This window comes from Anas acuta, chromosome 24 (genome assembly GCF_963932015.1).
Source record: "Anas acuta chromosome 24, bAnaAcu1.1, whole genome shotgun sequence".
NCBI classification, from domain to species: domain Eukaryota; kingdom Metazoa; phylum Chordata; class Aves; order Anseriformes; family Anatidae; genus Anas; species Anas acuta.
The window spans coordinates 3,901,593-3,924,890 of record NC_089002.1 but is presented as its reverse complement, the minus strand read 5'-3'; the positions used below and the strand labels follow the sequence as shown (position 1 = coordinate 3,924,890).

General features: G+C 60.1%; 1 protein-coding gene and 2 long non-coding RNA genes across 3 annotated transcripts; 2 read left to right on the top strand and 1 right to left on the bottom strand.

Moving 5' to 3' along the window:
- The first annotated feature begins 1,080 nt into the window (after positions 1-1,080).
- Positions 1,081-6,905, top strand: LOC137843911 (uncharacterized). Its single transcript, XR_011089746.1, has 2 exons — positions 1,081-1,335; positions 3,630-6,905. It is a non-coding gene; the product is annotated as an uncharacterized lncRNA (long non-coding RNA).
- A 1,955-nt stretch (positions 6,906-8,860) lies between these two features.
- Positions 8,861-14,667, bottom strand: LOC137843912 (uncharacterized). The gene is made up of 2 exons (XR_011089747.1): positions 12,895-14,667; positions 8,861-10,987 (listed from the first exon to the last, which is right to left on the bottom strand). It is a non-coding gene; the product is annotated as an uncharacterized lncRNA (long non-coding RNA).
- On the top strand, positions 12,549-23,221 carry PRELP (proline and arginine rich end leucine rich repeat protein). Its single transcript, XM_068659702.1, has 3 exons — positions 12,549-12,846; positions 18,745-19,705; positions 21,305-23,221. The coding sequence occupies exons 2-3, from the start codon at positions 18,760-18,762 to the stop codon at positions 21,481-21,483; spliced, it is 1,125 nt and encodes a 374-aa protein (XP_068515803.1). The 5' UTR covers positions 12,549-12,846; positions 18,745-18,759; the 3' UTR covers positions 21,484-23,221.
- Positions 23,222-23,298: the final 77 nt, after the last annotated feature.

Sequence of the window (23,298 nt, the reverse complement as noted above, 5' to 3'; positions counted from 1 at the left end):
TCATTACGCACGCTGCTAATCACGCAGAAAGGCATGCAAGGGCGCGGGGCGGCAGCGCTGCTTCCAGGAGGGAGCGTGCGGAGGAACCATCCCCGCTGCTGTCCGGGGGAACGGGGCATTTATCCTGCCCGGGGAGCGCTGCCGGTGGCTCTGGTGGCACCCGGGGCCACGTCCCCCCTGGGAGAGGTCTCCAAGTGAGGTGGGGACACTTTGTGCAGCCCACCCCGTGCCACAAACGGGGGCAACCCACGAGGGTTGGGTTTGGGGATGTTGACCCCCACCCCGTGCCCAGCTCCACGCCCAGCCCCGGGGCTGCAGATTGGCACCGTTTGGGGGGTTTTCTTTAATTTCTGGCCGTGCTGAGATTAAGCCAGCAGAAGGCAGACTTTCTGGATGGCGCTGCTGCAGCAGGAAGGTTTGGGGGGTGATGCTCCTGGGGGTGGCTGCTCTGCCCCCCAGCGCTGCCCGTGCTTGGCTCTGGGCTGGATCCATCCCATCCCTCCCGGCACAGGCAGCGGAGGGCACGGCAGCTTCTGGGAAGGCTCCTGACGGCTGATTTTACAGCCTTGGCAGCTGGGCTCGGCCTCCCGTCCGCTTCGGCTTCAATCAAAATAAATGTGCAAAATTAAAGTATCGGAGCCGAACTCCCCCAGGCAGGGAGAAACAGAAAGATGTTGATTTCCCAGCCCTGAGCTGTGTATTCCTTATGAAATGTTTGCTGCTTGCCGGGCTGGAAGGGGCTGGCAGGGCTCTGCGGCCACGGCCGGCCAGCGACGGTGCACGACAGGACAGGGCGAGTGCCCCCGCCCCGGGGCTGCGAGCACCACCACGGGGCAGCTGCTTAAAAAAGAAGGGAAAAAAGGCGAAGGGAGAAACGAGCCGAGGCTGAGGCTCGATGCTTTGACAGCTTCGGGTTTCCTTTGGAGCAGGGGGAGGCCGAGGGCTGTGCAAACATGCCTGCCCCGGGGAGCCGGCAACGCGAGGCGCGATGCCGGGGTCAGGGAGGGGAGCAGCGGGCTGGAAAAAGCAGTGGGAGCTGCCAGCACGTCAGGCTGAGCTCTGACACTTCAAAGGAAAGGCACAGCGAGCCCCAGAGCTGGTGCTGCTGGCAAACACCCGGCCTCCGAGCACGTCCCGGGTCCTCCCAGGTGTGGGGCGAGCAGCAGCTGTAATTACTGAGCGCGAGTGATTGCGTTAGCTGGGGAGTTATCAAATGCCCCGAGCCGCTGGCAGCAGCTCTGTTCTGGATGGAGGAGTGAAGGTTTGCACCTCCAGCCAGTAATCACAGCCAGCTTTCCAGCCCTCACCCTTGGGGAGCAGCCGAGGCATGGGGAGGTGAGGAAGAGGAGGGTGAGGGTGCTGTGGGCTGTGCCGGGTTGGGGTTGGGGCTGGGGTTGGGGTTGGGTTTGGGGTTCCCAGCTGTGGCCAGCAGATGTGTGGGGTTCACGGACTTGAATTTGCTGTGGAAATGTTTATGGCTTCCTCTGAGGGTTTTCAGGGCTCTGCGAGTGAGGGAAGATGGAAAGCACAGGTCCAGTGGTGGCCCGCCGGGACCCGCTGTGTTTACTGGGCTCTGGGAACGCTGTGGACGAGGGAGGAAATAGCACATGCACAAAACCCTCCGAGGATGCAGAACTGGGAGGATTTGCGAATACCAGAGAGATCAGAGAGGTTAGAAAAAAGCTGCAGGAAACACAAAGGCCCAGTTTGGAAAACGCAAAGCAAATCCATCTGGAGGGGAATAGGGGACGGCCGCAGCGCAGCGCATCGAGGATGCTGCTCTGGGGGGCAGCTCCTCTGCTTGGAGAGGGGCCTGCTCGAGTGCTCCCCTCTGCTAGGAAGGAGGAGCAGCCCCTCGAGCTGACCCAGTGCTGCCTTAGCCCATGGTGCCTGGTGCCACAATCCCCATTTGTAACCACAGGGGCGAAGCGCAAGCCCAAAAATGCAAAATCCACACGTGGGAAATGCCTTCCCTGCGGCTGGGATGGTGTTGGGGGGCTTTGGGGGGTGCCTGCTTCATCTCCATCCCTTCAGGCATCTCCTGGGGGAAGCAGGGCGGTGGGAGCACGGAGCTTTATTGCAACATGCAGGCTGAGGGAGGATTAGAAGCAGATTGATCGGGCCCTAAGAGCTGCGCCGTAAATTCCTTCCCCAAATGCTGCATGAGAGCAGAGAAACCCCGGTGTTCCCAGAGCTCCCTTGCTTATTAAACAACCTAATGAAGTGATTTGATTAAACGCAGGGAAGCCTTTCTGGCTGCCCCGGTGCTTTGTAGCACCCTGGGATTAGTGAAGCTGCTACTTGAGGGATGCAAGGCTTTAAGATGCCCCATTGCTCTGAGCAGCTCGGTCCCAGTTTTGCAAGGATTTGTTTCATGGACCCAATTTTTCTTTCGTGGTTTGTGTTTGTCACTTGGGTGCAGGAGAAGGGAGGGGTGCAAGAGCTTGGGGGACCCCGGCGTGTGCCCCGATGCTGAGCCAAGGCACGGGGGCTGCAAGCAAGCGGTGCAAGAGGGCTGCACAGCCCAGATCTCTGCCTCCCAGGGCTCGTAACTCGGGGGTTAAGTGACTTTGCAGAAAACCAGCTCCAGAGCCGGCAGCAGGGTTCCTCCTATAGGAACTCCGCCGCTCCGAATTTCTCGCCGCGACCGCAGGGCTGCGAGGGATGAACAGCCAGGGAGGAGCGAGGGAGATGAAAGGCAGCGGGGCGAGCGCTTGGCACCCATCGCTGCTCGGCACCCAACGGGGCTGGGAGCTGCTGCCAGGGGCTCCTCGGGGCCGTGCGAATGCCGCTAATTAATAGCAACAGTAGTAAAGAGCTGGTGAGCTTGGGGGGGAGAGAAGAGGCTAGCCCAGGCTGTGGAGGGAGAGTGGGAAGGAGCAGCATGAGTAACAGACGTAAAAAGAGAGGAGGCAATGTGACCTCTGCAGATACACAAATTACTCAGCTCCTTCTGGCTGCATCAAAGATTTTTCTGACTCACCAGCCGGGGGATTTAACCCCTGGATCTCGGGCTGTGCTGGCAGCTCCTCGCCCATGCAGGGGGGTGGTGGGGTGCCAGGTGCCCCCCTCTGCTAAGAGGGGAAGGCTCTGGGGTCCCTGGGGTTTGGGGAGCTCGGTAGGGAGCCCCACAAGAGGGATGGGGTGGAGGAATGGGGATGGAGAAGGTGGCTGCAGGGCTGCCCGAGAGCTGGCTCACAAATCCTGCGAGCACGCCTGGCTCTGCCCCTCTGCTCCCTGGAGCCAGCTGGTGCTGGACGAGCATCTGCAATGCCCTGGGGGGATTTGCCCTGGCAAATGGTCCGTGCAGAGCTCCAGAAAGTCTGGCTTTAGCCCAGCACCACCTTTGCCATCCACCAGCTGATGGATGGTGGTGCTGGAGGGCTACGGACAGCCCTGTCCTACCCTGCTCCCACCCTCAAAGGGGTTAAACCCTCCTGGGCTTGGATGTTTCGGGGCAGTGGCTGGGGGCAGGAGCCCCTGCAGGGGGAATGCTGAGCACAGCAGGCATTGGGGCTGTGCTGGGGGATGGCTGGGAGAAAAAGGGAGATGAAAGATGCTCAGCGAGGTGAAAAATCCAGCAGGGCTGTGATTTATTCCCTGTTTCCCTTCATCTCCTTTCCTCCCAGCTTTCAGCGTGGTTCGCGAGGAGTTTATCTCGAAGCTTGTGCAACGACTGGAGCGGCTCCATGCCGAAACGGATTCGGAGCAGAGCAAAAACCACCAAGCCAGGAAAACAAACCTGGAGCTCGAGCAGAGCCCTGATGGATAACCCCAGCTCCCAGGGCCTCTGGAGTTCATCTGCACCGAGCTGGGAGCTCACCACGACAAGGTTCATGATGAGACTCCCTGTACCGCCGGGGGAGGCAGGAGCCTCATCGTGCCAGCCTCTCCCACTGCATTGCTGTGCCCTTTCCTCAGCCTCGGTGGCTCTCTGCTTGAAGGAGAAAAAGGGAGAGCAGCAGCTCGAGCTGGACAGGAGCGGGGTTTTCAGTTTCACTGGAACGGCTGCGCATTCTGCTTTTTTTTTTTTCTTTTCCCACTCCAAAATAATAGACGAACGAAAATAAGAAGTTTCTCGTAAAACAGAACAGTTTGGGGGAGGAAAAAGAGAAAAAAAAAAAAGCTCAATTGGACTTGAAGGAAACATTATTTTTTCAATACAATCAAAACACTTCAGTGCTATTTTTACTCCTCGGTGCAGCCTTCAGTGGGAAATGGAGACGCTGCAGGATGCTTCTGGGGATGAGACTCCACCTGGGGTGCTGCGTGCTGGAGGCTGCGGTGGCACCAGGCACCCGCCTGTGCTCGTTCCCTCGGTGCTGCTGCCTGGTTTTGAGGCAAAATATGGGGCTGAAGTAAGGGGACGGGGGCTGTAGGGTGACCCCGATGCCTGTGCTTGCTTTGCTGCCAAAGCACCCTCAGCTCTGCCCCCTGAAACGGGGAGCACCGCAGTTGAAGGCGGAGCTCCTTCCCTGGGCTCTTTTAGGGTGGGAGATGCTGAGCCCCTAATTTTGGGTTTGGTGACGTCCTCACCTCCCCCTTGTGCTGCCCAGATGGCTGCTCCGTCCCTTTGCACAACGAGCTCTTTGCACAACTGGGCCTGAAATATTTGGGTGATGAGTGGCCAGAGGAAGGGCTGGGTGATGAGTCCGTGCTGGGGACGATTCCCAGCTCTACCCAGCTTGGGGGCGAGCCAGGGTTAATTACAGCCCTGCTCTTCCCGAGGGGGGGAAGGAAAACTTTTATAGGGGATGGGGGTATGAGGATATGGCCCCGGAGGACCAGTCCTGGAATGTTTTTGGAAATCTGATGCTGCCTCTGATGTTTCCCCACTCAGCAGTTGACCAAGGGGAGCTGCAGAGCTGCGAGGAAGAGTTAACTCTTGCCTGGGAGCGCTGCAGCTGCTGCAGGGGAGCGGCGAGGTTGGGTTTTTGGGTTGGTCCCTGCCTGGGTCAGATGGGTGCTGGCGTGTGGAAGGAAGAATATGGCTTGGAAAGGGGAAAAATTCTCCAGGTGCTTCCTGGAGAAGACAGAGACCCAGCCACAGTGGGGTCTTTGTTCCTGGAAAGAGGCTGAGAGGAGAAAATGGGGAGTTTGCTCACAAAAGGAAAAGCACAAAGTGGATAAGAAATGGGGTTTTGGTTTCCTGGTGAGAGCAAGGGACGTGCAAAAGGTCAAGGACCGAATGCCGCAGCCTAAACTTGCCCAAATAGTCCCAAATATGCTGCATGAGTGGCTGTGGGACAGAGGGAGGTGGGAAAGGCAGCAGGAGGGGTGATGGGGGTGCGTGATGGGGGCACCCCAGGGGCTGAAGGTGTCTGGGTGAGGGGCTGCAGGGGGGACCCGTGCCGGGAGCCTGGCACAAAGGGTGCTGAGAGGGGTTGAGTCAACCCCCCTGGCAGCTCTGAGCCGCTGGAGCAGGGAGCTGAATTTATAGCTGCAATATTTGGAGCAGTTTCTGGGGGTCTCTGGGGCTTTGACGAGGCCGGTTCTCTCCTCGCGCTGTGCCAAGCAATATAGGCAAATCCGCGCCGGGCGTAACGAGCAGTAATTTAATGGGGCTGCCGGGATTACTTCCCGGATCGGGCTGCCATATCCATCATCCCCAGCCCCTCTGTGCTGTCTGGTTTCACCTCCCCATCGTGCACGCGGGCACCGGAGCGGGGCCGGGGACCTGGGGGCTGCCACCACCGTGAACTCGGTGCGGAGGAAGGGGTCTCCTGGTGGGAATGTCCCCACCTGGGGCGCATGGGCTCAGTCCCCAGCTCCCGATAACTCCTGGTTCTATCACCTTTATTTCCCCAAAGCCCACCCTGGGGGAGCAGCTGCTGGGATGGGGGCAGCCCCCAGACCAGGAGCCCTGGGGGCGGTGGGGGGGCTCTGGCACTTTGTGCCCCCCGTCCTGGGGAGCCGGGCGGGCTCCTGGAGCAGCTGAAGTCATGCAGGGAAAGCAGGCGGCTGGCTCCTGCCTGCGGAGAGGAAAAATACTGGACAAGGGGGAGGAGGGAAGGATGAAGGCCAAAACGGAGGGAGGGCTGTGGGGCCAGACGCGACTCAGGTGTTCCCATTGCGAGCAGCCGCCGCGGCACCACGATGGCAAAGCCTGGACGGGGCAGGGGAGGTGACAGGGGCTTGGGGCAGCCCCCGGGGGGCTTTGTCACCTAGCTGCCATCACCAGGGCCATCCCTGCTTCCACCCGTGCAGGGGCAGGCGTGCATCCCCCAGAAAATCAGGCCAGATGTCCACCGTAGCTCGGTGCCTCCTTTCTTCTGTGCTTTTCTGCTGGTCAGGGGCTTTGTCCCTGCTGGTTGCTGCCACCCTGGCTGTCCCCAGCCTCCCTCCACGCGGGCAGTCCCTCACGTATTATTTTATGTATTTATTTAAGGCTCTGCAGAGCCCTTGGCCCGAGCGGCATCTTGTGGTGATGGGTCCCCCTGGATAATTGGGTGTTTGGCTCAGGATATTTGCTCTCATGGTTTCCAGGGCGCTTCACTGGGAGCTTCATTGAATCAAAGCCTTGTTCCTGCTCTGCCCAACACCAAGCTGACACCAGGAGCCCTCCGTCCTTCCCCTTCCAACGTGTTTGGGGTTGGTGTGGTTGGAGCGTGGCACAGTCCCCCCATCCCTGCCACCAGCAGGGGCTGAAGTGTGCTGAGATGCACCAGGGGATACAGCAAACTCTTGTCCTGGAGAGTGATCAGCTCATCTTGGATGAAGGCAGCTGGGGGTGCAAGAATGTGGCCGTCTGGGGAGCTCTGCAAGAGCCAAAGGCTTTGGAGAGGGGCCTGGGGCTGTGCACGCTCCTCCACCAACCTTGCCATGGGGCTGGGGGTGCAGCAGCCCCTCTCCATTTAGGGGACAGCGGGGAGCTGTGCCCCCCATCCCTGTGGCCGGGGGGGTTGCTGAGTGGCCAGCACGTGGGTTAGACACGGAGGGGCTGAGGGAGGCAGGATCCAGCCCTGGTGAGGGTGCTGCTGTTGCTGCTGTTCCTCCTGGCATGCCGGGGCCGTGTGCGCTGGGCTGCTCCCAGCGCTGGCTCCTAGAGAGCAGCCACTAATGGACACCAGGCGCTGCTGCCTGCTGTCGTGGGGGGGCAGGAGAAAAGCAAAAAGGGGGCTTCGCCCCCCTCTCCCCCCACCCAAGGTCTCCTGGCAGTGCCAAGCCCCCAGTGCGCAAGGGGTCCGTGGTGGCCTTGGGGACCCTGGGCGAGGAGGAGGTGGCTGCCAGGCACCCGAGCTGCTTCCAAGGCATCTCTGAAGTCGTTTCCATGTCCTCCTGAAGCATCTGGGGCCGAGACGTTGCCTAACCTCAAGGCGAGATCCTCGTCTCGTGTCAGGGCCGGGTAAGGCCATCGCCGCGGGGTCACTTGGTCACCTGCCCTCGTCCCCGCGCCTCTCTGGGGACCCCTTTGTGCCACGACCCCGCTCCAAAAAAGGGTGATGCAGGTCCCTGGGTAGGCAGCGTTTAACCCCAGGGGGGTAAATTGCTCCCCTGGGGCTTTTTGGGTTTGTGGCCTCAAAATTGGGGGTGCCAAAGGGGCCGTGCTGGGCTCCTGCTGCTCCTCCTGGATGCCACCATCCTGCACGTGCCTCAGTTTCCCCTTTGTTCAGCAGGCAGCGGGATGGGACCTCAGGGAAGAGCTGAGTGGATGGAGACCCCAGAAAGGAGGGGACACAGTTCCCTGCAGGCAGGGACTGTGCTGGGGGGACCCCTGGGGAGGGAGGGGGTCCCAGACCCTTCCCCACAGTTCCCAGCCCCCCGGCACTGCAGCCAGGAGCTGATGTGTGCAGCAGCCCTTGGCCCCGCGCCCTGCCCCGCTGCCAAGAGCTAATAAGCGGCTGCTTGGCCCTGCAGGGGAAAAAAAAAATAAAAAAAAAAATAGAAAAAGGGGGTTTGGACTTCTCTCCCTCGGAGAAATGAGCCGGATGATTTAATCCTCGAGAAATGTGAGGTCTGACGAATTCTCTATCCCCTCCCTGCGCTTAAAGCAGCCACGAGAATAGCCCAGGAGCTGTGAGATGGGGGGAGGAAGGTGCTGGGGGGGCTCAGTGGTCGCAGTGCAGAGTGGGGGGAGCTGGCAGCTGTGCTGTGGCCACCCTGGGGATGGGGACGGCCCTGCTGTCACCAATCTGTGACATTCAGTGGGGACGGGGTCCCCACGCACCACAATGCCAGGCTGGTCCCCATCACGCAGCCTCAGCCCCTCTCAGGGCTTTGGCTTTTATTTGGGGAGGGGCTGAGGCTCCCTGGGGGTGACCTGGCAATGAGTTTGTGGGGTCTCAGCCCCTCGGGGAAGCGCTGCTCCCTCCCCATGGGGTGAACAAGGGCAAGGGCAGCGGGCTTGGCACCAGGGCTGGGACAAACCTCGGGGCCGGGCTGGTGCGCGTGCTTGCGCCAGCCTCTCCGTGCCAAGGCTGCAAAAGGAACATAAATAAAAGCTTGGCACGGCTTGGGAAGTACTGCGGGCTGCCTAGAGGAAAAGGCAGCTAGCTGGGTGAGAGCAGAGCTCCTTCCTGCCTCAGTTTCCCCAGGTGATGAGGGATGCTGATCCCCTTCCTCCTTGCGTCCTGGTCTCAGAGCCTGGCTTGGGCAGGACCAGCTCCTGGGGCTGTCCTCATCCAGGCTGGCTCGTCCCAAAGCGTCATGTCTCTTTGCATTCCTCCAGCTGGCTCCAGCAGGGGCTGCAGGACAGGGAGCCTGCCCCGAGGGTGAGAGGCTTGCAGGCGTTTTCCATTCCCTAACCCTTCCCTGGCTGCTGCAGCGCCTGTGCTCGGGCACCCAACTGCTGAGGACATTCTCCAGAGGAGATTTGCCCGTGGATTTAATGACCAAACCAGCAGCTGTGCTCAAAACAGAATTATTTCTTGTTTTTCCGCTCTTTATTTTTTTAAACACCTGGTTGGGGCAGAGGTCAGCTGGCTTTCTTGGCCGTGTTTCTCCCTCAGAAGCGAGGGCAGCTTGTTCTTTCCAGCCTGGCCCCATCTGTCTCCGTCTGAGCTGGTGAAGCGCAGCGTCCTGCTCTGTGTGGCTTCTGCTCCTTGCTCCGAGCATCGTGAGGTGCTCGGGGGTGGATGGCGAGGCCAGGATGTGCTGGGGAGGAAGGGATTTGGAACGTGCATGGCTGTGAGGAAGCGATGCTGGTTGCCTCCTCCTCCTCTCGTCCTCTTTCTCTTGTGTGCGCCAGGGTCCCCGTGCCGGGGTGACCAAAGTGACCCAAGCGCCCTCCCCAGCTGAGCTCTGAGCTCCTTCATTCAAGGAGGGAGTTGAGCATCTTGCATGTGTCCCCCCCATACTCCTGGAGCGTTTTTGGGTGTCTCCAAATGTTTGCTGGAGGCAGAGCTGCGGGCACGGAGCAGGCGCGCTCTGCCCCTGCCCCGCGCGCAGCCATGGGAGGGAGCACAGCGCGCAGCATCCCGGTGCTGGGAGGACAGGATCCGTGCCTTACGGAGCAGCATATTTTTCCCCTTTGCTCACTTCCACCTCCAGAGCTTTGTTTGCAGCCAAGAGTTTCTCCCGGGCTCATGAGGATGCTTTCCCAGCCCTCCTGCTCTCGCGTGACGGGGCTGCTGCGCGCTCCCCCCACCGCAGGGATGCAGGGCAGGAGCCTGTCCCTGGCTCACGGCGAGCCCGGGGACGTGGAATTTGCTCCTCCGGGTTGGTGGCCACTCGGTGCTGGTGGCAGCACCCCCTGCTTGCCATGGAGAGGCTGGGGGGCACGCTCAGAGCCCCGGGAGAGCTCCAGCTCCCTGGGAGAGCAGCTCAGCACCCTCACGCTGCGGTCCCAAACCACCAGTGATCTCTTCGGGGGGATGCCTGGGCTTCCATTGTCCCTTCTTGGTGGCCCCTTCCCATGACACCAGCACTGCCCGGGTCACCCACAGCAGCACCCGTGGTCAGGGTGGGTCGGAGGTGCTGGGGACGGAGGCACGGGGTGCTGGCCGAGGGCAGGCTGCTTTGACGTTGCGCATCAAGCACGCGCTGATCCAACCCAGTGGCCACAGGGGCAGCTCGGGTTTCCTGCCCTTTTTTTTTTTCTTTTTTTTTTTTTTCCCCTCCTTTCTGAAATTAATTTTTTGTTTAGCTCTCTGAGGGGATTTTTAAGAACTGGCTGTCAGAAGGAAATGCCGCGCCATAAATCATCCGTGTTTGTACGGCACCGAGCACTGGGGAGGCTCGGCTTGGGATGGGGTGGCTGATGCCGTAATAAGACAAGGAATAAACATCTTCCTCCGCCTGAAAAGCCACTTCAGGCTCTTATTCCTGAGGACCCCAGGCTGCAACGCAGGGAAGGCAGACCTGGTCTGGGGCCAGCCCTGTGCTCGGTGGTGTTTGAGAAGCCTCCAGTGCTGCGAAATTCCCCTTCTTGAAAGCCCTGGGGCTGGAGCCACCACCCGCAGCCACTTATAATGGGCTTTTTTGCCCCAGATTTGCTCACATCCCCATCCTTAGCCCTTCTGCTGCTCCTTGTTTGCTCCTGTGGGGTGGCTGCAGGGGATTCACAGCCAGGTTGGTGGAAGGGGCCAGGTGCTGAAGCCCCCTTCCCTTCCCATTTACCCGCTCAACGGCCGGCCCTTGTGCTCCCTGTGGTCGAGACAAGCCGTCCTCGTGGTCCTGGCTCTGCCTGCTGCTGCTTTCATGCTCAGCCATTTCCTCCCCTACCTCCGCCAGACCAGAGCGGTATTTCTGCAGCAAACCTCTGCGGAGGGAACGGGGCTGGCCGGGAAGAGGGGACGAGCCAAGGGGAGGTGGCACCGGGGGGCTGGGGATGGCTGGGGTGCTGCATCTGGACCTGGCATCTCCCAGAGCCAAAAAAAAACCACGAGAGCAGGGGTATTTCACCGGGCCCCCTCCAGCATCCCCTTCGTTTGCTGTTTTTTTCTGCAGACGTGCGATGGGCCGGAGGCTGCAGCCTGCTGCTGCCGTTTACAAACCAAACAGGGCGCCTTTGAAGGTGGATTCGAGACTTGGACACCGGGAGGAATTCCTGAAGGAAGAAAATTCAACAAACAAAGTCGCTTGGCCGAGGGAAAAATCTGTACTCACCAGATTTTCGAAAGGTTTTTCGGGCTTCCCAGCAATGGGAGCTGTGTTAGCAGCTTCACAGCCCGTTACAGCCCGGTGGGTAAAGTCTGGAACGTGAAATGTTTCCATGCCTGGCTTTGCAGGAAGGCTTTTGTACAAGCAACTGCCCCGCTTGGTGCCTCAGTTTCCCCTGTGCAACCCTCAGTGCCCAGCTGAGTACCTATTAGGTAGCAGGGGGGAAAAAAGCCACGAAACACAGCCCACGTTCAGCTGGAGTTGGGGACTTCTGACTATTTTTAGAGCCAATAGTGTAAATCTCCAGGCTGAAAAAGAGCGTATTATTTTCCTATTGATTCTGAGCCTTTTCCAGCTGGCAAACACGTGTCTCCACCAGGACCCTTTGTTTAAACAACTCGGAGTCCCAACGTGGTTTCCTCTTTGTTCCTTTTCTGCCTTACCCTCCTGCTACCTGCTGGCTTTTAGGCATCTGGGTGCCCCAAATTGCTCCTGGGAGCTGGGCACCAGCAAGACTCCAGTTTTGGGGCAAGAAAAAAGCCACTGAGCTGGAAACGAATATACAGAAGGGGTGCAGGGAGCGCAGGGCAAGACGGGGGGGCCCAGCCGGTGGGACCTTTTTTTGGGGCTCTGATTTGGGCCGTTTGAAGCTGCTGCTGGTGGCCACCATCAGCAGAGTGTGGGAACGCAGGATCAGCCCCTCCTGGGGGGCTGCCAGCCTCCGGTGGGGTTTGGGCTGGGTTTTCCAAGAGCAGCTCGAGTTTCCCAGCCCCTCCTGTGATTTGGCTTGGCTGGAAAGGGGGGCGGCTCATGGGGAGGGCAAAGAGCCCCTGCCCTCCGAAATCTGCCCGAGGGGTGTTCGGGATGGGGATGCCCACGGCCTGTGGGGTCCCCTGCTCAGCCCTGGGCTGTTCCATAGGGCTGTGACTGAGCACCAGATCCCAGCCTGCCTGGGAGCCTCTGGGAGCAGAATTGTCCCCCTGAGCTCCACGAGCCCCCGCAGACCCCACAGTGGGGTCCCTCGGCCACGTCCCCTCCGTGCAGAGCAGTTTTCCAGCCCAGGACCTGGCTGAAGCTGAAGGTAAAACCCAGCAGCCCCACACCACTGCAGCTCCTTTCTCTCCCCTTTATTACGCATCGGGATTTAAATCAAAGCCACCTCCAGCCAGCAGTGAATGAAACCCACGTCGCATCGCAGGGTGCCGTCTGCCAGGCAGGAACAGAGACCCCAGCAGGGGGCTGAGCAGGGTGGGGGGCAGCTGGATGTCCCCACGCCGTGCCACCCACCCACGGGGGACATCGCGGGGAGCCCCGCGGCACACGCCCAGCCCCGGCTCGCGAGGCAGACGCGTGGCTGGAAAACACCGTCCCGGGCGCACAATGCTCCCGGAGCAGGGGCCGCGGCGAGGGAAGGGCTTACTCCAATTATTAATTAGCTTTGTTTTTAAACACGGGCCCCGAGCAGCCTCCGCAGCAGAAGGAATTGTTATTAAACGCCAGCCCTCCGGCAGGCAGGCAGGCCATGTGCGCGCGGCGGAGCCCGCAGGCAGCGCTTTGGCTGCCAGATAAAGACGTTTTTGTTGTCATCTCGCCTCCGTCCCAGCCCTCCGCCTCCCGCGCTCCCACCCACCCTCGGCCAGCGGCTCCCAGGAACAAAACCCCCGCGCGCCGCGCTCGGCCAACGCTCGCTCGTGGCGGAGCCGCGGTGCCGAGAGGAGGAGGAGGAGGAGGAGGAGGAGGGAAACAGCCAGAGAGAAATTGTCTTGGGGATTAATAAGAGGCAGGAGGAGGGAGAGGTGCACGCAGGTAAGCTGTGGGCAGGTGCTTTCCCCCCCGAGGCTCTTCTCGCCTTGCCTTGATCCAGCCTGGATGCTGCACTGGTCCACGATGCTCCTGCCCTCTCTGGCCTCTCTCACACGCACGGCGGCGTTTTGCTGCTCCTTTTCTCTCTCCTCTCTTGGGTTTTCTGTTCTTCAGCAGCTGGAGTCTTTTGTTTCCTTCCCCTTTTCCCTTTTATTTTGCAGGAGTTTTGCTCAGCGTGGGGCAAAGGCTGGGGGTGGAGGGGGCTGAGAGCCAGAAGAAAGTCCTGTGCGCGGCGGCGCTGGGGCTGCTGCCAGGCGTATTCGGACCCCCTGGTCCCCCCCTGGTTCCCCCCTGGTCCCCCCCTGCTCCAACCCACGCTCCCAACCACACACGGGCTCGGCTCTGGCTCTCCAGCCTGGTGGGAGAGTTGGGGGGGTCAGGAGGAGGCTGCACAACCCGAGTCGTGTCCGGGGCAATCCCCTGCCTGGGAAAACAGCAGGAAAAGCGTGCGAGGAGAGGGAGAGAGGCTGGGAGGAGAGCGCACGCCTGCGGAGCTGGGGCTGCTCCCGGCGCTTCGTGCACCGCGGGCAGCGGGGTGCTGAGCTCCTGCTTCCCAGAGGGGGCTGCAGGGGAAGGGGGCAGGGGGCTGCCGAGGGTCCCGAGCGGTGAGCCGGGTGGCACGGCGCAGCCACACAACTTCTGGGAGCCCCGGGGGCGATGTCCAGCGAGGGTTTTCTGAGTTTCAGCGGCAGAGCCCTGCGCCCCCACCCAAAAGGCAGAGCCCGGATCCCATTCCCGGAGCACATAGCACCCGCTTTGCCACCCCGCACAGCCCCCCCACAGCCCTACAGGGCTGGGAGCCGGCTCTTTGTGCCTGCTCCAGCAGAGGCAGGAGATGAGGGAGGAGGCAGCGGGGCAGCAACATTCCCTCAAATCCCAGGGAAATGTTTCGGTGCACAGACAGGACTCATTTTTCTCCCTTCCCCTCCCGTTTGAGAGCTGCGTGCTTTTAGGAAAAAGCATCCCCAGGGCGCAAAGCAAAAAAATAAAAAATAAATTCATCCTCTTGGCAGCCGGAGGCGAAGCACGCAGCACATGAAGGCTTGGAAACTTTCCTGGGAGCCTGCGATCGCGGGGCCTGCCTTATGTGGTGCTCGGCATCCCGCGAGCCGTGGTCGCTGCCCTGGGGAAGGAGCAGCTCCTGGGCCAGCCCAGCACCGAGCAGGATGGAGCCAGGGCGGCGTGCTGGGTGTCCCTGCCTGCTGGCGGGGCGAGGGGCTGAGTGCTTCCACCTGGGAAGGGATGAAAGCACAGCTGGGGGAGGTTTCCTCCGCCTTGGGAAGGGGCTGGAGGGGAGGGATGAGGCAGAAGGAGCTGATAAAGCATCAGCGAGCGGTTCCCAACTTGTAGAGAAAGCAGAGCTGGAGGGGCTGGCGCGAGGTATCTGCTGGGAGGGGAGCAGGGGGGGCGTGGGGCAGGCTCGAGGCTGAGCTGTGAGTGATTTGGGAGTGTTTTCCCCTCTGATTTTTTTCCGTGGGTGCTCAGCTGCTGGCCCCGTGTGTGGCAAGGGGTCTGCGGGTGGGCTGAGCCCGAGGCAGCCCCGGGAAGGGCTATAGGGACACGGGGTGTGAGAGGAGGAGGAGGAGGAGGAGGAGGAGGAAGAATTGCTGGCAGGGGAAGGCAGCAGAGATGCTCACTGCCTTCCCACGGGCCCTCCAGCTGGGGGGGGGGTCTCAGTGAACGTGGCGAGCCTTTTGCAACGAGTCTGGTGGCTGCAGTGCCGGCTCCGGTCCCGGCCAGGCAGACAGCCCTCGGCTGGGAAAGGGCGAGAGGAGTGGCTCCTTGCATCAGTGCTCCCCAGGGTGCCCCGGGGACGTGCGGGTGTCTGCCCTCCCCTCCGAGGACAGGCTTGGTTAGCCTTTCTGCAGCATTCCCAGCAGTGCTGGATAAAGGGCTCCCTGTTTTGGTTCCAGCTGAGCAGACCCAGGCTCTTGCAGAGAGCCCAATGGGCTGTTACGGCAGCTGGAGGCGGAGGGAGGCCGACAGGGGAGCTTTGCTGGCTCCTTGGGGTTATTTTTAGGTTGCTTTCCTCGTTCTGCCTTTGCGTGCGGGTTCCCAGCGAGGCTGGGGGTGTTTTCCAGCCGGGGGGGCAGAGGTGAGATGTGGGCTGGAGGCAGCAGTGGGAGAGCTGTGAAGGGAGCAGGGCTGCGGGCAATGGGCTAGGAGGAGTCCCTGGTCCAGCCACCGAGGCTTTGCCTTTGCCTCCCCAAATCCGAAGGCTCCCTTTATCCCCCCCCCCGGCACCTTTACAGGAGCAGGGGGCCCGGATCCATCAGGGACAACTGCCCAGAGCCAGCTGCCCCCCTCGGCATCCCAAACGGCTGCAGGAGGAGGTGGGGAGGGCAGGGGGCACCCGAGGGAGAGCAGTTGTGACTTCTGTCTGGGGCAAATCCCCCGGCGACCTTTGCAAAGCTCCCTCTGCCCCCAGCAGCTGGGATTTTTGCCCGCCATTGGCACCCGGCGCTGCTCGGGGTTGGTGAGATGCAGCGCAGATAAAGTGTTGGGAAAGCAAACACCAGCGGCACTCGGGGCTGGAATTTCCAGCTGTTGTGCTGCATTTTTTGGGCAATTGTTATGGGGTGAGCGAGCGTGCAGCTGCCTCTCCCGGGAAAATCCAGGCTGGCATCTGCTGGGTGCTGTGCTCTCGCACCTGGGCCAAGCTGCTCGGTTTTGCTCATGAATTGAGCCTTTTCCTCGCACCAAGCAGTTGGTTTGCTGCCTGCATTCGTTGCTTCGGGATTTAACTTGGTTCCAGCTGCAGGGATTCCTCAGGGTACCCGGGATTTGAGCTGCCCTGCCCGTCGGGGACCGCTGGGAAAGGTGGAGGGGAGGCGTTTGCAGAGCAGGCGCCGTGCCGTGGGGTCGGTGGCCAGTGCTCGTGCAGGATCAGGGCGTGGGACTCAGAAATCCGCTTCTTGCTTTCGCGCCAGGACATTCAACTGTGTGAAAGTCGAAGGAGAACAGGCTGCCAACGCTGCCGTGGCCAGGGAGAGCCGGCTCTGAGCCTTGGAGCGTGCCAGAGGGGACCGTAAAGCTTGCGACTGCCTCTGGCTCCTCGCTTGTGGCTTTGTGGGGTGCCACCGGTGGGGACAGGCAGCACAAGGGGCCGCGGTGGAGCTGGCAGCTTGGTGTCCTGCCCGGCCACCGTGGGCAGGCTGTGGTCCCACGGGCTGTGGTCCCGTCCCTGTAGGGACGTGGCAGCGGGGTGCACCTCACGCGGAGAGGATGGCACGGGGGTGTCCGTGCACGCGTGCCGGGTGGCTTCTGAAAGGGTCGAGAGCTGAGCCAGCTCCCGAGCCCGATGGGGTGACGCCACTGCCTCGTCCCCCACCCTTGGGGTGACATTGTTCTGCACGGAGCCGTGCTCTGCAGGAGGAGGGAGCCAAAATCCTGGACCGTGGCGAGCGCTGGCTGGAATTTCGCATCCCAGCTGCCTCCTCCCTCCGCAACCAGCCAAACGCAGACCTCAGCCCCCTCCCCTCCCCAGCTCCCCGGGGGCTTTGTGGGTGTGAAAATCCAGGTCTGAGTTTCGGAGCTGATGCGAAATCCTATGGAAATAGTCTGGGATGAAGGGGGGGGGGGGGGGGGGAGGAGAGGGCGTGCAGGGAGGGGAGCGGGGATGCTGTGGGGGCCAGGGAGGGGCCCACGTGCGGCGAATTTTGTCTGTTCTCTGCAGCCTGCTGCTGAAGCTGTGCTCTGACAACACGGGAGCACGCACGTACATCCCCGAATGGGACTGACTGCAGTACTGCTGAGCTGAATATCTGGCAGGGCTCGAGCCCCGTTGCTCTTTCCCCCCCCCCCCCCTCTCCTTCCCGTTCCTCCCTTCCCCCAGCGAGATGCCAGAGCTCTGATTGAAAACAGCAGGCATGGGAGGCTTGTAGGGTTAAACAGAGCCAGATGGGAGCCGAGCGAGACAAAAAGGAAAGTACGAGGCTGGGCCTGGGGGGTGGGGGGGGGTGAGAACAGGCTCTTTTCATGGAGAGAGTCAATGCCGTTGAGCCCCAGGAATGCGTGGGATTGGGATCGCTTCAAAGGCAGCGGGGCTGGCGCGGCCCCAGGGGCTGGGAGCAGCACCCACCGAGGGTCCCTGCGGGCTCCGCGGGTGGGATGCGGGTCCTGGTGGGAGGCTGCGATGGAAATGGGGTTGCTGTGCCGGGGGGTACCTGGGAAGGCATTTCTGCGCCAGGGAAAAGCAGCAGGAGGAGGCTTGGGGGTGGGTGCAGCCCGAGGCAGCCTGATTTTTTAGCTCCAGCGTCACCCAAAGCTGGTGCCCCACGCTGCCATCCATCCCAGCTGCGTCTCCTGCAGCAGCCGCTCTGTGAGCTCAGGAGATCCGTCCTCCTCCTGGGCTCCTCTTCCTCCCCGTCTCACCTCATTCTCTTCTTCCAACCCTGGCTCTGCTGAGCTCCTCCATCTGCCTCGCCGTGCATCCAGCTCGGCTCCGCTCCCGCTGGGGTGCCAAACGCGGCTGGGAAAAGCCTGGTGAACACCCCCGGGGATCTGCTGCCTGCCCAAAAAGCACAGAGCCTGGCCTGCTCCAGCTGGTCCGGGGAGCATCCAAAGCACCTTCTGCACAGGGCTTTCTGGGGAGCTCGTCTGCAAGGCGCTGGGTTCCTCCATCCTCCGAGCTGCCAGCTGGAGAGCAACCAGCAGGAGCCTTGCAGGGAAGGTTGCTGCAGCTCCAGGCAGCAGCAGGGAGGGCAGGGATGGGAGAGGAAACCTCCCCGGGCTTGGTGACAACCCCAAAAATCAGGATGTGGTCAAGAGGGGTGGAGGTGGTGCGTGTGATGGGCTGGTGTCCAGGAGGGGCTCCCTGGAGACCTTGCCCGATCCCTCCAGATCTCCCACTTCTGTTGGGACTCCCCCTAAATTACCAGCCTGGCACCCTGCGGTGGGACTGGAGGTGATGGATCATTTATTTGGGCAGCACGGGGAGCTGTCTAGCCAAACACCTTGGGTATGGCCCATGTGCAATCTTGCAAATGTCCCTTCTATCACGCAGCCTTGGAAATGTGCCACCCTGCCTTAAAGCCTGCTCCCCGAAGCACAACCCTATCCATCTTCACCGCTCTGCTAACTGCTGCTGGCCTTCCGACACTGTTGCTCAGCCAATTTGTTGCTGAATCATTGATTTTTTGGCTCGAGAGCAAAATTAACCCTAATCCATCAAGGCCCCTGAAGGGGCAATCCATCCTCCTGGGAGAGGGCGCAGTGGCAGCAGGGCTCCTGCCCATCACCGGGGACATCTGCCCATGGAAGCTGAAGGGATGCTGGGGCTCAGAGCAGGAAAATGTCCCCTCCTGGTCCATCATTGTCCCACTTCCCACTGGCCAAGGGATTTCTACTCTCTATTTTTCTTTTTCTGACCCCTCGTCTCGTCCTTTGCCAGATTTATCGCCCAATTTCCTTGCAGTGTTAGGACCCTCGCACAGCTCGATGCTGAAGGAGTGGAATTATCCCCGGACTCCTTTCTGTGGCTTGTGTGTAGGTGACTCTTCCCCCAATCCTTGGGCTGCTCCTTAAAAAGCCAAACAAAAATTTAAAAATCCAGCACTCAAAAAAAAAAAAAAAAAAAAAAAAAAACACCACCAAATGAGACTGGAAAAAAGGCAACCCCCCCACAATGGCATAAAGCTGAGCCGGGGAGGGGGGATCTCAGTGACTCACGCTCGAGAGAGGGCTTGGAAGTAAAGATAACTTCCAAGGGGAAGGAGAGAAAATAGCAGGCTGCTGGCAGAGATGTGGGGTAAGCTCCCGCTGGCGGAGCGAGCGGCGACGGGAGGCGATGCGGTGCCTAAATCGGGCGCTTCCTAACCCACCTCTCCTTGCCTCCCTCAGGCAAACATCTGGACCATGAGGGTGGCCTTCGGATTGCTTCTCCCACTCGTTCTCGTTCTGATCTCGGAGGTGAGCGGGCAGCGGAGGAAGCCCCCCCGGAAACCCACCCGCCCGCCTCCCGAGCCCATCGAGCCCGAGGAACCCGTCGAGCCCACCGAGCTGCCCCCACCCCTGCCTCCCGGTCCCCCCTCCGTCTTCCCCGACTGCCCCCGGGAATGTTACTGCCCCCCGGATTTCCCCTCTGCCCTGTACTGTGACAGCCGCAACCTGCGGAAGGTGCCCATCATCCCGCCCCGCATCCACTACCTCTACCTCCAGAACAACTTCATCGACGACCTCCCGGAGGAGTCCTTCAGGAACGCCACGGGGCTGAAATGGGTCAACCTGGACAACAACCGCATCCGCAAGGTGGACAGGAGGGTGCTGGAGAAGCTGGAAAACCTCATCTTCCTCTACATGGAGAAGAACCAGCTGAAGGAGGTGCCCGCCTTCCTGCCGCCCAACCTGGAGCAGCTGCGGCTGAGCAGGAACCAGATCTCCAAGATCCCTGCCGGGGTCTTCAACAAGCTGGAGAACCTGGTGCTCCTGGACCTGCACCACAACAAGCTCAGTGACGGCGTCTTCAACAAAAACACCTTCAAGGGACTCAAGAACCTCATGCAACTCAACCTCGCCCACAACATCCTGAGGAAAATGCCCCCCGGCGTGCCCAACGCCATCCACCAGCTCTTCCTGGATAGGAACAACATCGAGGACATCCCCAGCGACTACTTCAAGGAGTTTCCCAACCTGGCCTTCATCCGGCTCAACTACAACCAGATCTCCGACAAGGGGCTCCCCAAGAACTCCTTCAACCTCACCAACCTGCTGGTGCTGCACCTGGCCCACAACAAGCTCACCAACGTCCCCTTCATCAGCTCCAAGCTGGAGCACCTCTACCTGAACAACAACTCCATCGAAAGTGAGTCCCGTTGGCACGTCGGGAGGTTCAGGGAGAGGATAGGCTTGGGGATGGGATGCGTTTTGTTTAAAAAAGATGTTTTTTAACCCAGTAGGGTGTGATCTTTTCAAAAGGGGATGCAGCAATGAGATGAGCTGGGGATTTTCTGCAGGCAAACAGGGCCCTGCAGAGGATGGATTTGCGGGTGGGGGAGGATGACCCAAGAATTTGGGTGCTAGTAGAGGACCAAGGCTAAATCCCCCTTGCTGCTTCAGGGCTCTTCTCATTCATAGCCACGGGCAGCAATTCTTGGGGGCTACCTGCCATCTAGATAGTCACTTCCCCAGCAAGGCTCAGAAATAGGGATATTTAAAAAGGAGAGGCTGTGCGCATATTTTAAGAACAGATGCCAAACACGCAGTCAAGATGGTTAGAAATAACCCAGCTTAGCTCCCGAGCTGAGCCTCGCAGAGGAAGGAACAGGGAGAACAGGGCTGTGATGGAGGTTGTTTTGGCAAGCCAAGCGGGGCAGCTTTGCACCGTTCCAGGCGGAGCACAGCAACTTCACGGGAGAGGTGCTGGCCTGTGAAATGTCTGAACCCAGCCAGCATGTTAGAAAAGAAGACGGAGCCCCATTCCTGGTCACCCCAGATGTTTCTGCGTTTAGAGGGCCAGCAGCTTGCTGTCCCTGCTGTCGGCAGGGGAGCAGGAATGCAGCGCTCCTGCCAGGAGCCCTCCACGTGCTTCGAGGAAAGCGAGCTGGGCTCTCGTACATCTGGTTGTGCTGGATTTATGGGGCCTACACAGGGCATCGTTACTTTTTTTTTTTGGGAAGCAGACACCAGGCAGGATGCTGGTCCCAGCCTGCGGTGTGACACGAGCGCTTTGACGTCTGGTGGTGTTTACTGGGAGGTGATGGTGTGAGGCTTCACATGCTAAAGCAGCCTGCTGCCGGGGAGGAGATGGAAAATTAGAGCATGGCTTTACCAGGGGGGTCCTGCACTGACTGCAGCATCAGCCAGGATGGGATGAGCGAGACACCGGCTCCTCTGGAGCCAAGCACATGGTGGGACGTGGTGCCAGGGAGAGGGGCAAAACCCACACAAAACCACCTCCCTTTTCTGGGGAGGGGTCACCGGGTCAGTTTCCAGGGAAGAGGAACACTGATAAATGCCTGTTTTTTGGTTAAACAACTCCAAACTGCCTCAAAGGGGGTGGTGGAGTGAAGGTGGGGGCTGCTGCTGGCTCGGAGCACTTGTCTGGGTACCAGGTCCTGCTGGGGCTGCCCATGGAGAGATGCCTGCGTGGTCGTGCACCTCATATTCCATCTTTTTCTTTATTTTTTTTTACCCAGCTTTTATAAGACTTCGGTCCCTGGGGTTGGGTAATGACATAAGAATCCTCATTTTCTTTTCTTTTCAATCTTTTTTTTATTTCCTATAACGCAGGCCCTGGGGTGGGGATAAATGTATGGAAATCCAGAAGCAGGCAGCGCACCGGATCAGCGGTTATTAATGTTATCTCCGGCGTAACGGTGCTGCAGCAGGTTTTAGGGGGGGCTTCTAGCATCCCTCTCCGCCTCCCCTACCCCTCACCCTGCTTTTCCTTCTCTCCCCGCAGAAATCAACGGGACGCAGATCTGCCCCACCTCGCTGATGTCCATCCAGGACTTCTCCCCCTCCGACCTGGACAGCGTGCCCCGGCTCCGGTACCTGCGGCTGGACGGGAACCTGCTGAAGCCCCCCATCCCCTTGGACCTGATGATGTGTTTCCGTCTCCTGCAGTCCGTGGTTTTCTAGCCCCGCGCGCCTCTCCCAGGACTTGGCTTTGCACAGAGACTCGACCCCGCCGTCGGCGTTTGACACTCGGGACCCCCTTTGCCTCCCTCTCCCCCTGCTCACACCCTGCCTCTCCGTCCCTCTCGTGTCCCCACTTTTCCTTGCCTGCAGTGGCCGTGGGCTCGTGTGGCTTCTGCCTCCTTGGGGAGCGTTGGCTGCAGGATGGCACCGTGCTGCAGAGGCTGTCCCAGCTCCCAGCATCAGCCCTGCCTCGCCTGCCCGGACCCTGGCCAGCTCTGGAGCTGGTTCTGTCTCCCCCCTTGACCTGGCCAAGGTTTGGGAGGTCCCAGCTTGGTCCCAAAGCATCTCCTGATGGAGCTGAGGTGATAGGATAGGAGTGAGCTGAGCAGCAGGGCAGCTAGCACAGTGCCCCAGGGTGGAGCTCTTTCAGCTCAGAGGCAGCCACAGCCTGTACAAACACCAAACCCCCAAAATCCTAAAATCCAGCCGGCTGCATCCCGGTTCTTGGCACCTCAGTGTGCACCAGAGCCGGGCACAGCCCCTCTTTAGGAAGCCCGGGGGGCTGCGTGCCCACGGGACCACCTCCCATCACACCGGGTGCTCCTGTGGCCACCTCCACCCGTGGATCCCTAGGGAAAAATAATTCAAAAAATAAAAAAAAAATAAAATAAACCCAGAAACCAAAGCGTGATGGAGCAGGGCTGCCCCCGGGCAGGGTGGTGCCAGGTCCCCACCGAGGTCCCCTCGTCCCCCGGCCGGCTCGGGGAGCGGGGACCGGGGTTGGCACCGCCGGGCAGGGCCGGCAACGACACCTCGTGGCCGGAGCCACGTCCCAGGACCGGGCCGAGGCAGCCTCGAATTTTTGGGGAGGCTCCAGCCTCCGCTCTGCCTCGCTCCGGGGCTCTCCGGCTCCTGGGACCGGTGGAAATTTGGCAGGAGGCGATGCGCAAGTGGGCAGCCCCCGCGCTCCTGCTCCCTGCGGGGTTTATTTGGTGAGACCGGCCCCCCTCCTGCATCCTCCCCCTTCCCAAATTTCAGCCCCCGCCTCCTGCCACCCCCCCCCGGGGCTGGGTGACCCCCTCACCATCCTCGCTCCTCTCTCACGACCCCTCTCCTCCCCGTGCCCCCCTCGCTTTCTCCAGCCAAACGCGCGCGTCTGGTTTTGCCTTGTGGGTTGGGTGATATTTTTTTTTTTTGGTTTGCTCGTGTTTTTGTTGTTGTTGTGTTTGAAAAAGGAAAGGGAAGGAAAAGGGAAGAATTATTCCTTGGGAAAAGCCGTTTTTTTCTCCCCTCCCCTCCCCGTTTCCACATGTATCGCTTCCCTCTTGGATAGCCATACCTGCATATATAGGGTGTCCGGGTTTAGAGGGGTTATTCTCCATTTTTCTTCTTCCCGATTCTCAGGATTTAGATTTAAGGCCGAGCATCAGAGGGGAAAAAAAAAAAATAATAATCAAAATAAGCAGTAAAGCAATAAACCAAAGAAACCAGCCATTACCTCCTTGGTGTTCAGCCACCAAAAATGACCCTTCCCTGGGGTGGGCACGGACGGGCACCGTGCCCCGCTCCCCAGGAAGGGGATGGGGACGGGGATGTTCCTGCAGGGAGCCCCCTCCCCAAGTGCCCTGCATGCACCAGAGCTGGGCTGCAGCCAGCGCTGGAAGGATCGTTGAACCCCTGTGCTAATTTGAGCTGGTTGCGTTGTTTTGCTTTGAAAGAATAAAAATCTCTTCTCCGACTCTTCCTCCAGTGGGCTTTGTTGGGTTCGACAGGTTTCAACCTTAAACCCGGAGACCCTATGTATATATTTATATA

Coding starts and splice junctions, on each gene's coding strand:
- PRELP (XM_068659702.1), top strand. CDS start 18,760: ATGAGGGTGGCCTTCGGATTGCTTCTCCCACTCGTTCTCGTTCTGATC. Junction 19,706..21,304: donor GAACAACAACTCCATCGAAA/GTGAGTCCCGTT, acceptor CTCTCCCCGCAG/AAATCAACGGGACGCAGATC.